The sequence below is a fragment of the Hemitrygon akajei genome, chromosome 27 (assembly GCF_048418815.1).
Source record: "Hemitrygon akajei chromosome 27, sHemAka1.3, whole genome shotgun sequence".
NCBI classification, from domain to species: domain Eukaryota; kingdom Metazoa; phylum Chordata; class Chondrichthyes; order Myliobatiformes; family Dasyatidae; genus Hemitrygon; species Hemitrygon akajei.
In genome coordinates, this window is record NC_133150.1 from 50,091,350 (window position 1) to 50,105,955 (window position 14,606).

The 14,606-nt window shown below is 45.0% G+C and overlaps 1 protein-coding gene across 4 annotated transcripts in view; it reads right to left on the reverse strand.

Annotated features, from left to right (window-relative positions):
• plxna2 (plexin A2) overlaps nt 1-14,606 on the reverse strand; it is a 574,692-nt gene that overhangs the window by 41,410 nt on the left and 518,676 nt on the right. For all 4 annotated transcript variants that reach the window (XM_073030937.1, XM_073030940.1, XM_073030939.1 and 1 more), the window contains 3 exons: nt 5,910-5,976; nt 4,328-4,474; nt 2,053-2,212 (listed from right to left, as the gene is read on the reverse strand). In XM_073030937.1, the coding sequence (XP_072887038.1) occupies nt 2,053-2,212; nt 4,328-4,474; nt 5,910-5,976 (374 nt within the window). The remainder of the gene's footprint in view (nt 1-2,052; nt 2,213-4,327; nt 4,475-5,909; nt 5,977-14,606) is intronic.

Genomic DNA, 14,606 nt, shown 5'->3' on the forward strand with positions numbered 1-14,606 from the left:
CCTATCAGTACTCTACACTCCTCTCTGTACTGTACATCCTTACCGACACCCCATCAGTACACCACATGTGTATTGTAGACCCCTATCAGTACTCTACACTCCTCTCTGTACTGTACATCCTTACCGACACCCCATCAGTACACCACATGTGTATTGTAGACCCCTATCAGTACTCTACACTCCTCTCTGTACTGTACATCCTCACCGACACCCCATCAGTACACCACATGTGTATTGTAGACCCCTATCAGTACTCTACACTCCTCTCTGTACTGTACATCCTCACCGACACCCCATCAGTACACCACATGTGTATTGTAGACCCCTATCAGTACTCTACACTCCTCTCTGTACTGTACATCCTCACCGACACCCCATCAGTACACCACATGTGTATTGTAGACCCCTATCAGTACTCTACACTCCTCTCTGTACTGTACATCCTTACTGACACCCCATCAGAATCAGAATCAGGTTTCTTATCACCAGCACGTGTCGTGAAATTCGTTAACTTAGAGGCAGTATGATGTACAGTATGATGTAATACATGATAATATAGAAAGAAAGACATAAGTAAATCAATTACAGTACACAGATATATTAGATAGTTAAATTAGAAATAGTGCAAACGCAGAAATAATACATTAAAAAGTGCAATAATGCTCGGGTTCAATGTCCACTTAGGAACCAGATGGCAGAGGGGAAGAAGCTGTTCCTGAGGTCGGTAATAATGGACACTGCCTATCTGAGGCATCGCTCCTTGAAGATATCTTGGATACTAAGAACTCTGGTACCCAAGATGGAGCTGACTAATTTTACAACTTTCTGTAGCATCTTTCAGTCCTGTGCAGCTACCCCCCACCCCCTGTACGAGACAATGATACAGCCTGTCAAAACGCTCTGCACTGTACATCTCCAGAAGTTTTTGAGGGTCTTTAGGTGACAAACCAAATCTCTTCAAAATCTGAATGAAATATCTAAAGAATCTTGCCTTCTTTACAGCTGCATTGGTATTTTGGGTCCAGGTTATATCCTCAGAGATCTTGACACTCAGGAACTTGAAACTGCTCACTCTCTCCATTTCTGATCCCTCTTTGAGGATTGGTTTGTGTTCCATTGTCTTACTCTTCTTGAAGTCCACAATCAGCTCTTTCATCTAATTGACATTGTGTGCAAGATTGTTGCTGTGACACCACTCAACTATCTGGTATATCTCATCTCCACCTGAGATTCTACCAAGAATGGTTGTATCATCAGCAAATTTACAGATGGTATTTGAGCTATGCCTAGCCGCACAGTCATGGGTATATAGAGAGAGTAGAGCAGTGGGCTAAGCACACACTCCTGAGGTGTTGATTGTCAGCCAGGAGGATATGCGATCAGCAATCCGCACGGATTGTGGTCTTGATAGGAAGTTGAGGATCCAATTGCAGAGGGCGGTACAGAGGCCCAGGTTTTGTAGCTTATTGGTCAGGACTGTGGGAATGATGGTGTTAAATGCTGAACTGTAGTTAGTAAACCACATCCTGGAATAGGTGTTTGTATTGTCCAGGTGATCTAAAGCTGTGTGGAGAGCCAATGATATTGCACCTGCTGTTGACCTATTGTGGCAATAGGCAAATTGCAGTGGGGCCAGTTCCTTGCTGAGGTAGGAGTTGATTCCAGCCATGAACAACCTCTCAAAGCATTTCATCATGGTAGATGTGAGTACTACTGGGCGATAGTCATTAAGGCAGCTCACAATGCATCGGTACTGTACATTTCCATTTGTATCGTTCTCCTTCCCTCCCTGATGTCACTCTGCAGAGATACACCCTCAGCAGTACTGTAAACTACCACCAACACTCCTTGAGTACTGCAATCCCCCACCCACACCCCATCAGTGATGTACACCCCACCTCCTTTACATCCCTCTGCCACATCGTTAACACCAAGCAGTCTACAGCTTCTCCACAAACAGAGCCACCCCTTCCTCCCTCCCTCCCTCCTGCTATGAGGGATGAACAATGCTTCCTCCAAGGACTAACCAGGAAGACCACGCGGGTGCCATACCTAGGTCCATATCGATGGCTCGTGGCCTCTGTGAATATGGAACATTTTTGTAGGTGGAGTCCAGGATTTTCTCTTTCACCTGGGTGATGGTGTCACAGTTCAGAACCTTCACCGGAATCTCTGGGCTGTTCTCATTCTCCGGATTCACACAGTTCAGAATCTAAAAGCAAATAAGACAATAATCAGATCGTAAGTGGGATAGGTGGGACTTGCACCTTGAACCCAATGGCAGCCGAGAGACAAGAGCAAGTCAGCTGATCGGGAAGGGGAGTGGTCAAGGAGTGAAACACAGCAGTGACCAATGTGTCACCCTGAAAGTTGGACTAGATCCTCGTCACCAGCGGTTGCTTGATCCAAGGGCAACCCCCGTCATTCCATGCAGGAAACATGGAATTCTGACGACGGCCTCTGTGGGAGAAGGTAGGGTTCTCAGCACAGCACTAACAAGGATCATTGCTGAATATCTGAAGCTCCTCTCTCCGTTATCCCATCCAGATCCCAGATCAATTTCCATCTCCTCATCCCTCACAATCAAACCCACTTCCCAATCTCCCAGGAACAGCACTGCTTTACCTCCCGGTTACATGCTTCAGCTGAGGCAGTCGAGGGATATTCAGATAATGTGGGAGAGTGCATTACACAAAGGGTCTGTTCTTTTATCAGCAAAGACAACATGCAGTCAGTGAACATGGGTCATTACAATATTAGGCTTGCTCAGTCTGTGGGCACGGGTCAGTGTAGTGACTGGTTTGGACAGTCTGTGGGCACGGGTCAGTGTAGTGACTGGTTTGGACAGTCTGTGGGCACGGGTCAGTGTAGTGACCGGTTTGGACAGTCTGTGGGCATGGGTCGGTTTAGTGACTGGTTTGGGCAGTCTGTGGGCACGGGTCAGTTTAGTGACCGGTTTGGACAGTCTGTTGACACGGGTCAGTGTAGTGACTGGTTTGGGCAGTCTGTGGACAGGGGTCAGTGTAGTGACCGGTTTGGGCAGTCTGTGGGCACGGGTCAGTGTAGTGACCGGTTTGGACAGTCTGTTGACACTGGTCAGTGTAGTGACTGGTTTGGGCAGTCTGTGGGCACGGGTCAGTGTAGTGACCGGTTTGGACAGTCTGTTGACACTGGTCAGTGTAGTGACTGGTTTGGGCAGTCTGTGGACACGGGTCAGTGTAGTGACTGGTTTGGACAGTCTGTTGACACTGGTCAGTGTAGTGACTGGTTTGGAGAGTCTGTGGGCCCGGGTCAGTGTAGTGACCGGTTTGGACAGTCTGTTGACACTGGTCAGTGTAGTGACTGGTTTGGAGAGTCTGTGGGCCCGGGTCAGTGTAGTGACCGGTTTGGACAGTCTGTTGACACTGGTCAGTGTAGTGACTGGTTTGGAGAGTCTGTGGGCCCGGGTCAGTGTAGTGACCGGTTTGGACAGTCTGTTGACACTGGTCAGTGTAGTGACTGGTTTGGAGAGTCTGTGGGCACGGGTCAGTGTAGTGACTGGTTTGGGCAGTCTGTGGGCACGGGTCAGTGTAGTGACCGGTTTGGACAGTCTGTTGACACTGGTCAGTGTAGTGACTGGTTTGGGCAGTCTGTGGACAGGGGTCAGTGTAGTGACCGGTTTGGACAGTCTGTGGGCCCGGGTCAGTGTAGTGACCGGTGTGGACAGTCTGTGGACACGGGTCAGTGTAGTGACTGGTTTGGAGAGTCTGTGGGCACGGGTCAGTGTAGTGACTGGTTTGGGCAGTCTGTGGGCACGGGTCAGTGTAGTGACCGGTTTGGACAGTTTGTTGACACTGGTCAGTGTAGTGTCTGGTTTGGGCAGTCTGTGGGCACGGGTCAGTGTAGTGACCGGTTTGGACAGTTTGTTGACACTGGTCAGTGTAGTGACTGGTTTGGGCAGTCTGTGGGCACGGGTCAGTGTAGTGACTGGTTTGGGCAGTCTGTGGGCACGGGTCAGTGTAGTGACCGGTTTGGACAGTTTGTTGACACTGGTCAGTGTAGTGACTGGTTTGGGCAGTCTGTGGACAGGGGTCAGTGTAGTGACCGGTTTGGACAGTCTGTGGGCCCGGGTCAGTGTAGTGACTGGTTTGGAGAGTCTGTGGACAGGGGTCAGTATAATGACTGGTGTGGACAGTCAGTGTACTGGGATTAGGAGCTGGAAATATTTTGGACCCTCTGAACCCTGGCCATCTCTCCCACTTACAATGAATGGAGGCTGGCATAGCGTAACTTTAGTTTCAGTGTCCGTGTTCATAACTCTCAAGCAGGAGCTCAACAGTGAACTCACCAGTGTCTTGTACTCGGTCTGCTGTCGGATTAGTTTGTCCTCACTGAGTGAGTAGCGTGCCTCTCCCGTGATCGCGTCGATTGGACCCTTTTCCATCTGCTGTTTGATCGCACAGTATAACATGAAGAGCGGCTCCCCCGCACACTCCTGAAAAATCCAACGGAAACATTCACCCTGCAGTCATCCTGTCCTACAAGGTGTTTGATCTGTGCACCGCCAACCCCCCAGAGCGATTCCGGAGTTCTCTAGGAGACACTGAGAACGTATCAGTGCGTAATGACGTGGCACCTACACAGTTCCATCGTTGAGTGCTACCTGTGCATGAAGTGTCAGGGACCTGGGAGTGACCACCTGGCCTGTTTTGTATCTGACAAAACGTTTCCCACTTGCGTTCGACTGTGATACTTCGGCTGAGGTGGGCACCATGGGCCTCCAGCATCCAGAGCCACAGGGAGACCACTTTCAATTTCAGAAGCAAAGTCAAAACTGCCTCTTGGAGGCCACAGTTCAGGGAGGAGAGAGGATTTAGGAGAGAACTGGGAGAAAGCTGGGTGACTAACACAAGGAGCAATGCGTACAGAGAGATTAAAGCTCATAGGTCACAGGTGACTAATGTATCGACAGGTACCTCCGCTCCTGTAGGATAAAGTGCTGTTTCTATCTGAAGCTGCATTTCAAAGCTCAAAATTCAAAGTAAATTTTATTTTCAAAGTGCATATATGTTATCATATACAACCTGAGATTCATTTCCTTGAGGGCATACTCAATAAATCTATAGAATAGTAACCATAACAGAATCAATGAAAGACTGCCCAACTTGGGCGCTCAACCTGAGTGCAGAAGACACCAACCTGGGAAAATACTAAAAGAAATAAATAAAAATAATAACAATAAGTAAACAAATATTGACAACATGAGATGAAGAGTCCTTGAAAGTGAGTCCATTGGTTGCGCATAAGTTTCAATGATGGGGCGAGAGAAATTGAATAAAGTTATCCCCTGTAGTTCAAGAGCCTGATGGTTGAGGGGTAATAACCATTCCTGAACCTGGTGGTGTGAGTCCTAAGGCTCCTGTACCTCCTTCCCAATGGCAGCAGTGAGGAGAGAACATGACCTGGATGAAGGGGGTCCCTGATGATGGATGCTGCTTTCCTGTGACAACACTTTGTGTAGATGTGCTCAGTGGTGGGGTGAATTTTACCAGTGATGGAAGGGGCTGTATCCATTACTTTTTGTAGGATTTTAAGTTCAAGGCATTGGTGTTTCCATGCTAGACTCTGACTTAAGACGTGTTTCTAAATACTTTTATATGGATACCTACTGAAAGTAAACATAACTTTTAAAAGAAGGAAATAAGTCTTCAGAATTACTCTCTGAAATACCTTGCCCCGAAATAGATCTGTTTTCACAGTTTCAATTACAAGTGTTTCCAATACGAACCAAACTCCCAAGAGGAAATGCAGTATTGCCTAAGACTGATTTTCAGATTGTTTAATGTGAAATATGATCCTACAAATTGCTGGCGAGAAGCAAATTCAACATTTAACTGCGGTCAAATGTGTTAGAGATGATCTGTACCTACCTTCAGGAATTTATGCAGAAGGAATGCAAACCAATTTGTTAACATTTTCTCAGCCACAGATTCAGTCCTGGGAAAAGAAAGGCCAAGATTTAGAATCAGAATCAGGTTTATCTTCACGGATATAAGTGGTGAAATTTAATTCTTTTGCAGCAGCAGTACATTGCAAGACATAAAAATTACCATAAATTAAAATAAGACTATATATTTATATAAAATTAATAAGCAGTGCAAAAAGAGAACAAAGTAGTGAGGTAGTGTTCATGGGCTCAGCTCAACAGTCTTCAGAGATTTGACAAGGATGGTGGTTGCAGGTTCTGGGTGACATTCATCAGTCTGAATCAACCCTTCTCATTGAACACAACAATCAAGGAAAGGTGTAACATCAGGAAATCTCTGGCGTTCTTTGCTCTGGGACTTAGCATCCCCAATGCACTCTGGAGCAGTTCAACTCTTATCAGCCAAACCGTCTGAATTAAATACAATTTGTGTTTTGGGGCGGCATGGTAACATAGTGATGAGCACAATCCTTTACAATACTAGCAATCTGGGTTCATTTCTTGCCATTGTCTGTAAGGAGTTTGTGAGTTCTACCCATGGCAAGTGTGGGTTTTCTCCAATGCTCCGGTTTCCTCCCACATTCCAAAGATGTACTGGATCGCAGGTTAATTGGTCACTGTAAATGGTCCCGTGGTTAGGCTAGGGTTAAATCAGGGGTTTCTGGGCAGCACGGCTTGAAGGGCCAGAAGGGCCTATTCCGCGAAGTATCTCAATAAATAAACAAAAATAAAAAAGTAACAGCAAACGAAACATTAACTAAAAGAAAAGTTTCTAATGTTTGTTTATTCCATGCTGTTAACAGGAAGAAGTTCAAAGTACATTTATTATTGAAGTTTATATATTACATCCAACTTGAGATTTGTCTCCTTACAGGCAGCCTCAAAACAAAGAAACCCCAATAGAACCCATTGAAACAGAAGACCTAGTGTGCAGAGAAAAAACAAATCGTGGAAACAAGAAAAGTAAGCAAATAATATTCAGACATTCACAAAAGTGAGTCCACAGCCACAAAGCCAGTCATCACTGCGGCCGATTCAACAGCCTGTTAGTTGCAGACCGCAACCTCAGTTCAATGAACAGACGAGTAAACCTCATGGAGCAGGGAGCTGAACTGACCAGTCCCTTCCTTCCAGCCTCGACACCCTGACCTTTTCAATCTGACCCGATGCTTAAATCGTCCAAAGCTGGGGTCTTACAAGTGATTCCTTTGATACTTAGACAGAAATACCCACAGTACAATGAAGTGCTGGATGGGAATAGTGGGCAGTGGAATAAAGGTAGATTATGCAATGAGGGATTGAATGTCTCATTGAAGTCAACCTAAACTTATTGTGAGCTCAGTGGAGTTACCGATATTCCATCAACAGTTGTGTGGAAAATTGAAAGGCCTCTATAGACGATGTTTCCTGTACAAGAATACTCTAGGGCCAGTGGGCGCAGCCTCAGAACACAAGGACGTCCTTTTAGAATTTCTTCTGGCGAAGGGTGGTGAATCTCTGGAATTCATTGCCACAGACGGCTATGGAGGACAAATCATTTAAAGTGAAGGTTGACAGGTTCTTGATTGGTAAGGAAATCCAAGAGTGGGCAGGAGAGTGGGGCTGAGAGGGAAAATAGATCAGCCTTGAGCAAATGGCAGAGCAGTCTCAATGGGCTGAATGGTCTAAATCTGCTTCTCTATCTTATGATCTTCTGGAAAATGGGAGGAAACAAATGTTGTGCTAGATACAGTCACCAAAAAGAAGGAAAGTGTGTCTGGTAGCTGTCCATTCAGACAGAAACATTCTGCCTTAGAACTTGCAGGGTTAAGTGCTGGAGGGAGATTAGTGGGCAGGCATGAATAGATCATGGAGGGAGTGGTCACTGGGGAAAGTGGAGTATTTTGGGATGCGGGGAAAGTAAAAATGTGTTTCATGCTAGGATCTGTTTGGAGATGGCAGAAATTGTGCAGTATGATTTTTTTTTGAATACAGAGACTAAAGGGGTGATAGGTAAGGACACGAGGAACTCTGTCACTGTTGAGGAGGCTGGAAGATGGGGTGAACATGAATATCTGGGAAGAAGAGATTGATGTGGGTCCATCAATGGTGGAGGAAAGGAAGCCCTGTTCTTTTAAGATGGAGGACATCTCTGATGTCTTGCAAAGGAAAACCTCATTCTTGGAACAGATGTGGTAGAGATGAAGGAACTGAGAATAGCATTTTTACAGGAGACAGGGTGGGACATGAATTAGTCTAGGTTGCAAACGTGGCTTTTATTTGCTCTTGCTGATCTATCAAAGGCATCATAAAGCTTAAAACCACACAGGTCCCCACACCATAAGACATAGGAGCAGAATTAGCCCATTCAGCCCATCGAGTCTGCTCTGCTGTTCCATCATGCTGATTTATTATCCCTCCCAACCATGTTCTTCTGCCTTCCCCCTGTAACCTTGGGCTCCCTAACTAATCAAGAACCTTTCAACCTTCACATCAAATATACCCAATGACTTGACATCCACCGCTGTCTGTGGTAGAGAATTCCACAGATTCACCAACTTCTGACTAAATAAATTCCTCCTCACTTCTGTTCCAAACAATGTCCTTCTATTCTGAGGCTGTGTCCTCTGGTCTTAGACTCCCCCACTATAGGAAACATCCTCCCCACGTCCACTCTATCTGTAACCTCTGGTCCTAGACTCCCCACTATAGGAAACATCCTCCCCACATCTACTCTGTGTCCTCTGGTCCTAGACTCCCCCACTATAGGAAACATCCTCCCCACATCTACTCTATCTGTGTCCTCTGGTCCTAGACTCCCCACTATAGGAAACATCCTCCCCACATCTACTCTATCTGTGTCCTCTGGTCCTAGACTCCCCCACTATAGGAAACATCCTCCCCACATCTACTCTATCTGTGACCTCTGGTCCTAGACTCCCCCACTATAGGAAACATCCTCCCCACATCCACTCTATGTAGGCCTTTCAATATTCGATAATTTCAATGAGATTCCCACTCTGCCCTACCCCCCCAATTCTTCTGAACTCCAGTGAGTACCAGAGCCATCAAACGTTCCTCATACATTAATCCTGTAAATTCTGGAATCATTCTCATGAACCTCTCCAATGACAGCATATCTTTTCTTCGATAATGGGAGCTTAAGACTGCTCACAGTACTCGGTGTGGTCTGACCAATGTCTTATCAAACCTCAGCATCATATCCTTGCTTTAATATTCTAGTCCTCTCCAAATAAATTCTAACACATGCAATGAACAAGCATGGTATGGCAACCAGTGAGGAACTAGGAAGAGGAAAATCTTAGCGACAGGTGGGGTGCCAGAGAATTGGAGGATAGCCAATGTTGTTGTGCTGTTCAAGAACAACTCTAAACATAAACAAGAAGCTATAGGCCTGTGAGCCTGACGTCAGTAATGGGAAAGTTACTGAAAGATATTCTGAGGGATCAGGTACATAAGATTTTGGATAGACATCTACTGATCTACTGGCTTTGTGTGTGGTAGGTCACGTCTAACCAATCTTATTTTTTTTTCAGGGAAGTTCCCAGGAAAGTTGATGCAGGCAAGGCAGTGGATGTTGTCTACATGAACTTTAGCAAGGCATTTGACAAGGTCCCACATGGGAGGCTGGTCAAGAAGGTTCAGTCGCTCGGCGTTCAGGATGAGTATTAGACGTTAGCTGTGTGGGAGAAGCCAAAGAGTAGTGGTGGAGGGTTGCCTCGCTGACTGGAAGACTGTGACAAGTGGAGTACTGCAGGGATCGGTGCTGGGTCCGTTGTTGTTTATCATCTATATCAATAGTGTGGATGATGAAGTGGTTAACTGGATCAGCAGATTTGTGGATGACACCAAGATTGGGGTGAAGTGGTCAGCGAGGAAGGCTATCATGGCCTGCAGTGGGACTGGACCAGCTGGAACAATGGGAGATGGAATTGAATGCAGACAAATCCAAGGGGCTGCACTTTGGCAGGACTGACCAGGGCAGGTGGTTGACAGTGAACGGTAGGGCATTGAGGAGTGCTGTAGAACAAAGGGATCTAGGAGTACAGCTCTATAATTCAATCGCAGGTAGATAGGGTCATAGGGAAAGCTTTTGGCGCATTGGCCTGCATAGATCAAAGTGCTGAGTACAGGAGACGGGATATTATGTTGAAGTTGTATAAGACATTGGTGAGGCCAAATTTGGAGAATTGTGTGCAGTTTTGGTCAACTACCATCAGGAAAGATGTAAACAAGGCTGAAAGAGTACAGAGAAAATATACAAGCATGTCGCTGGGTCTGGAGGACCTAAGTTTTAAGGAAAGAATGAAGAGGTTAGGACTTTATTCCTTGTAACGTAGAAGACTGAGAGGAGATTTAATAAAGGTATACAAAATTATGTGGGATATAGATAGGGTAAATGCAAGCAGTCATTTTCCACTCCAGTTGGGAGGGACTACAACCAGAGGTCATGGGTTAAAGGTGAAAGGTGAAAAGTTTAAGGAGAACATGAGGGGAAACTCCTTCAGTCAGAGGGTCATGGGAATGTGAACGAGTTGCCAACACAAGTGGTCTATGTGAGCTCCAGTTCAACATTTAAGAGAAGTAAGGATAGGTACATGGATGGTGGGTGTATGGAAAGCTCTGGTCTTGGTGCAGGTCAGTGGGAGTAGGCAGGTTAAATGGTTTCAGCATGGACTATTTTGGCCATAGGGCCTATTTCTGTGCTGTTCTTTTCTATGACTCTATTAGTGTAAACAAATCCACGTACCAGGCTCTGACCAGAAGTGACTGTGGCAATACTTGGATTAACTACATTTTTAAGTTCTCAAGGGTTCAGTACAGCTCCCACTTGAAGACAACTTCGGCCAGAAGAGCATGCATTAGAAAGATATTGCTTTCAGAGCCTTTCTTCTTGGTGTTTATATTTAATTTTATTGTCAAGGATCTAAGATAGCTCTTGGTCAGGCAAAAGGTCATCTTTGCTCCAAGATTGAAATCCAAGATCTGGTTTGCACAAGTTGTAGCTCAATCCCATTTTCATTTCTATTCATTATCAAGGAAACTATTACATGAATACAAACAGAGTCCCTGCTCCAGCAATAGATGTGAGAGGATATGGCAAGCAGTCAGAGCTGCGATCTAGCCCCTTGACCTAAACACATACAGAATGTGTGCAGGAGCACAGGTAATGATGCAGACTGTTAAAGCTGCCATCTCTGGTTATTAATATCGCCTTGGAAATCTGCAGACTGAAACTCCATTAAGATGTTAATCTGTGAAAATATCATTCTTCTTCTAAGCTTCTACTTTCTATTCTAATTCTACTTCTTGTTTAGAGATTCAAATATGCAAATAACCCATGCAGAGGAAAAGACAGAATACAAGTAATATTGGACTGTCACTGCATGGTTTGACCTTTGACAAGGAAGGCTGGAGTTGCAGTGTAGAAAATTACATTATAATGTTTTAAATGTAACAGGGAACTAAAAAAGCCACTTACAATCAGTGAAAACAAATGCTGATTGAGAGATTCCTTTGCCTCCATATTGATGCTTCAAATATATTTTAAAGGATTATTTTATGTCCATTCCCCAATTAACAGGTTGCAAATCATTTTAAATATCCCCTCTCTACGGGATATTAGCAAAAGACAAATCGAGTTAAAAGTTATAATCTTGATCATACTCATTCAAGGATGAATAGTTTATTTTAGTCTAACAGACAAGATTAGCTCTGTCAATGTTTAACAAGGCAGTTAGAGGGGAATATTTAAAACTTTCATGTGAATGGAGTGGAGATTGTTTTTCTCTAATGATGTACAGCTTTAGAATACAGAGTTTAGAACAGTACAGTACAGTGGTAGTTACCCGTGTGTCTGTAAAGGGTTTGTATGTCCTCCCTTTAAATGTGTGGGTTTCCTCCCACAATCTAAAGTTGATAGGTTAATTGGTCATTGTAAATTACTCTGAGATTAGGCTAGGGTTAAATCGGATTAGGCTGGGAGAAGGGTCAGAAGGCCTATTCTGCGCTGCATCTTAATAAATAAATACTGCAATCATTCACGCCGAGTATGGCATTCTATTTCATTTTCACTTTTTTATTTCGAGGTGCATCACAGTACCAGACTCTGCTGAACCAATGAGCCTGTGGTGCCCAATCACACCCAATTAGTCTACTAACCAGTACTAACCAGTCTACTAACCAGTACTAACCAGTCTACTAACCAGTCTACTAACCAGTACTAACCAGTACTAACCAGTCTACTAACCAGTACTAACCAGTCTACTAACCAGTACTAACCAGTCTACTAACCAGTCTACTAACCAGTACTAACCAGTCTACTAACCAGTCTACTAACCAGTCTACTAACCAGTCTACTAACCAGTACGTCTTTGGACTGTGGGAGGAAACCGGAGCACCTAGAAGAGACCCATGTGGTCACAGGGAGAACATACGAACTCCTTACAGACAGCAGTGGGAATCAAACCCAGTTAGTTGATGCTGTAAAGTGTTACACTATCCACAATGCTATTGTGCCGCCCCCTTCTCCTATAAGGTTGTCTGCTGCTGGCTGTAGAGGCCGATCTGGGATGCACATATTCGGGTGCAGTGTGGGCACGAGTAGGCGGTGGCTGTGGTTAGCGGTTGGGTCTTTTGCTTGTTCATTCTCTCATTTCCCACGTTTTCTGCGGCACAGCAGAGGTCATTCTTTTGCTTACAGCTCAGCCCGCAATGCTGCGCCAACCTTTTTACTCTAAAATCAACCCAGCCTCTCCGTGCCCCACATGGCACCTCCATTTTTATTTCATCCATGAAGTTACACCATCCCTCGCAGCACATTCAACGCACCCACCACTCTGCCTGTAAAAATCTTACCCCTGACATCCCCCCTTATACTTTCCACCACTCACCCCCTTGTATTACACATCGCCTCGTAATAGCTTTGTTTCTGAAATGAAAAAACTTAGATAGATATGGAAAAAGTAGGCAGATCTTTGCACTGTAAATTTATGAAATATTTGGGTCAGATTTGATTTTGCAATAAATTCTTTCCTAAAAAGTGAGAAACCAGCTTTCAGGGTACATTAACAGCCTAAGAATACTGTAATTTCCAGTTGTAATCTGAAACCTGTGATGCCTTTCCACAAGATTCAGAAAGAGACCTGAATTTTCTGAAAAGGGACCTACATTTTGAGATGTCAGTTGGAGTTCTTGTCTGTTCCAGCTGAGATAAACCATCCCCCACAATGGCAGAGGACCTTCCCAATGCTCTAACCAACATCATCCTGTCACAAACAATCAGAATAGCTATGTTTCCTGTTGACCTTGCTGGATGTTATTGCATCAGGCTGGTTGTTTGGTTGTTTTCAAATAGTCTCCGCCTTTCATCCCGACACTACATTGATTGGCCTTATCTCAAACAATAATGAGGTGGTCTACAGGGAAGAAGTCATCTCTCTGACACAGTGGTGTCAAGAAACCAACCTCTCCCTCAATGTCACAAAAACAAAAGAACTGGTTGAGGATTACAGGAGGAATGGAAATGGGCTAACCTCTATTGACATCAATGGATCTGGGGTTGAGAGGGTAAACAGCTTCAAGTTCCTCAGCATCCACATCACCGAGGACCTAACGTCAGCACCTCTTTCAACTCAGAAGGTTGAGGAAGTTTGTATGGGCCCCCAAGTCCTAAGAACTTTCTACAGGGGCACAATTGAGAGCATCCTGACTGGCTACATCACTGCCTGGTATGGGAACTGTACTTCCCTCAATTGCAGGGCTCTGCAGAGAGTGGTGCGGACAGCCCAGCGCATCTGTAGTTGTGAACTTCCCATGATTCAGGACATTTACAAGGACAGGTGTGTAGAAAGGGCCTGTAGGATCATTGGGGACCCAAGTCATCCCAATCACAATCTATTCCAGCTGCTACCATCCGGGATACAGTACCGCAGCATAAAAGCCAGGACCAACAGGCTCCAGGACAGCTTCTTCCACCAGGCCATCAGACTGATGAACTCACGCTGATTTGAGTGTACTCTATATTACATTGACTGTTCTATTTATTATAAATTATTATAAATTACTATGATTGCTCTTTCCACATTTAGATGGAGACATAACATAAAGGTTTTTACTCCTCATGTATGTGAAGGATATAAGAAATAAAGTCAATTCAATTCAATTCAATACTCCCAGAACTCTCAGACTCCTGGGAGTGCACACCTCATTAAACTTCTCATGGTCCCAGAACACAATCGGGAAAGCTCATCACTGCCTCCACTTTCTGAGGAGGCTGAGGGAGTCGGACTGTGCACATCTATACCCACAACATTCTGCAGAAGCACAGTAGAGAGCATCCTAACTTGCTGCATTCGTGCAGGGTACAGAAACTGCACTGCGATGAACAAGATGACTCTACGCAGGGAATCAAAACTGCCCAACGCATCACTGGCACCAGCCTACCCACCATCTAGGACAAATATACAGAAGGATACCAGAAAAGGGCCAACAATATCATGAAGGATCCCACTGTTTGTCCCACTCCCATCAGGGAGGAGGCTATGTAGCATCTATGCCAAGGCCACCAGACACAAAAACAGTTATTTTCTCCAAGCAGCAATGCTGATCAGCACCTCCACCCACAAACTCTCCCCTCCAC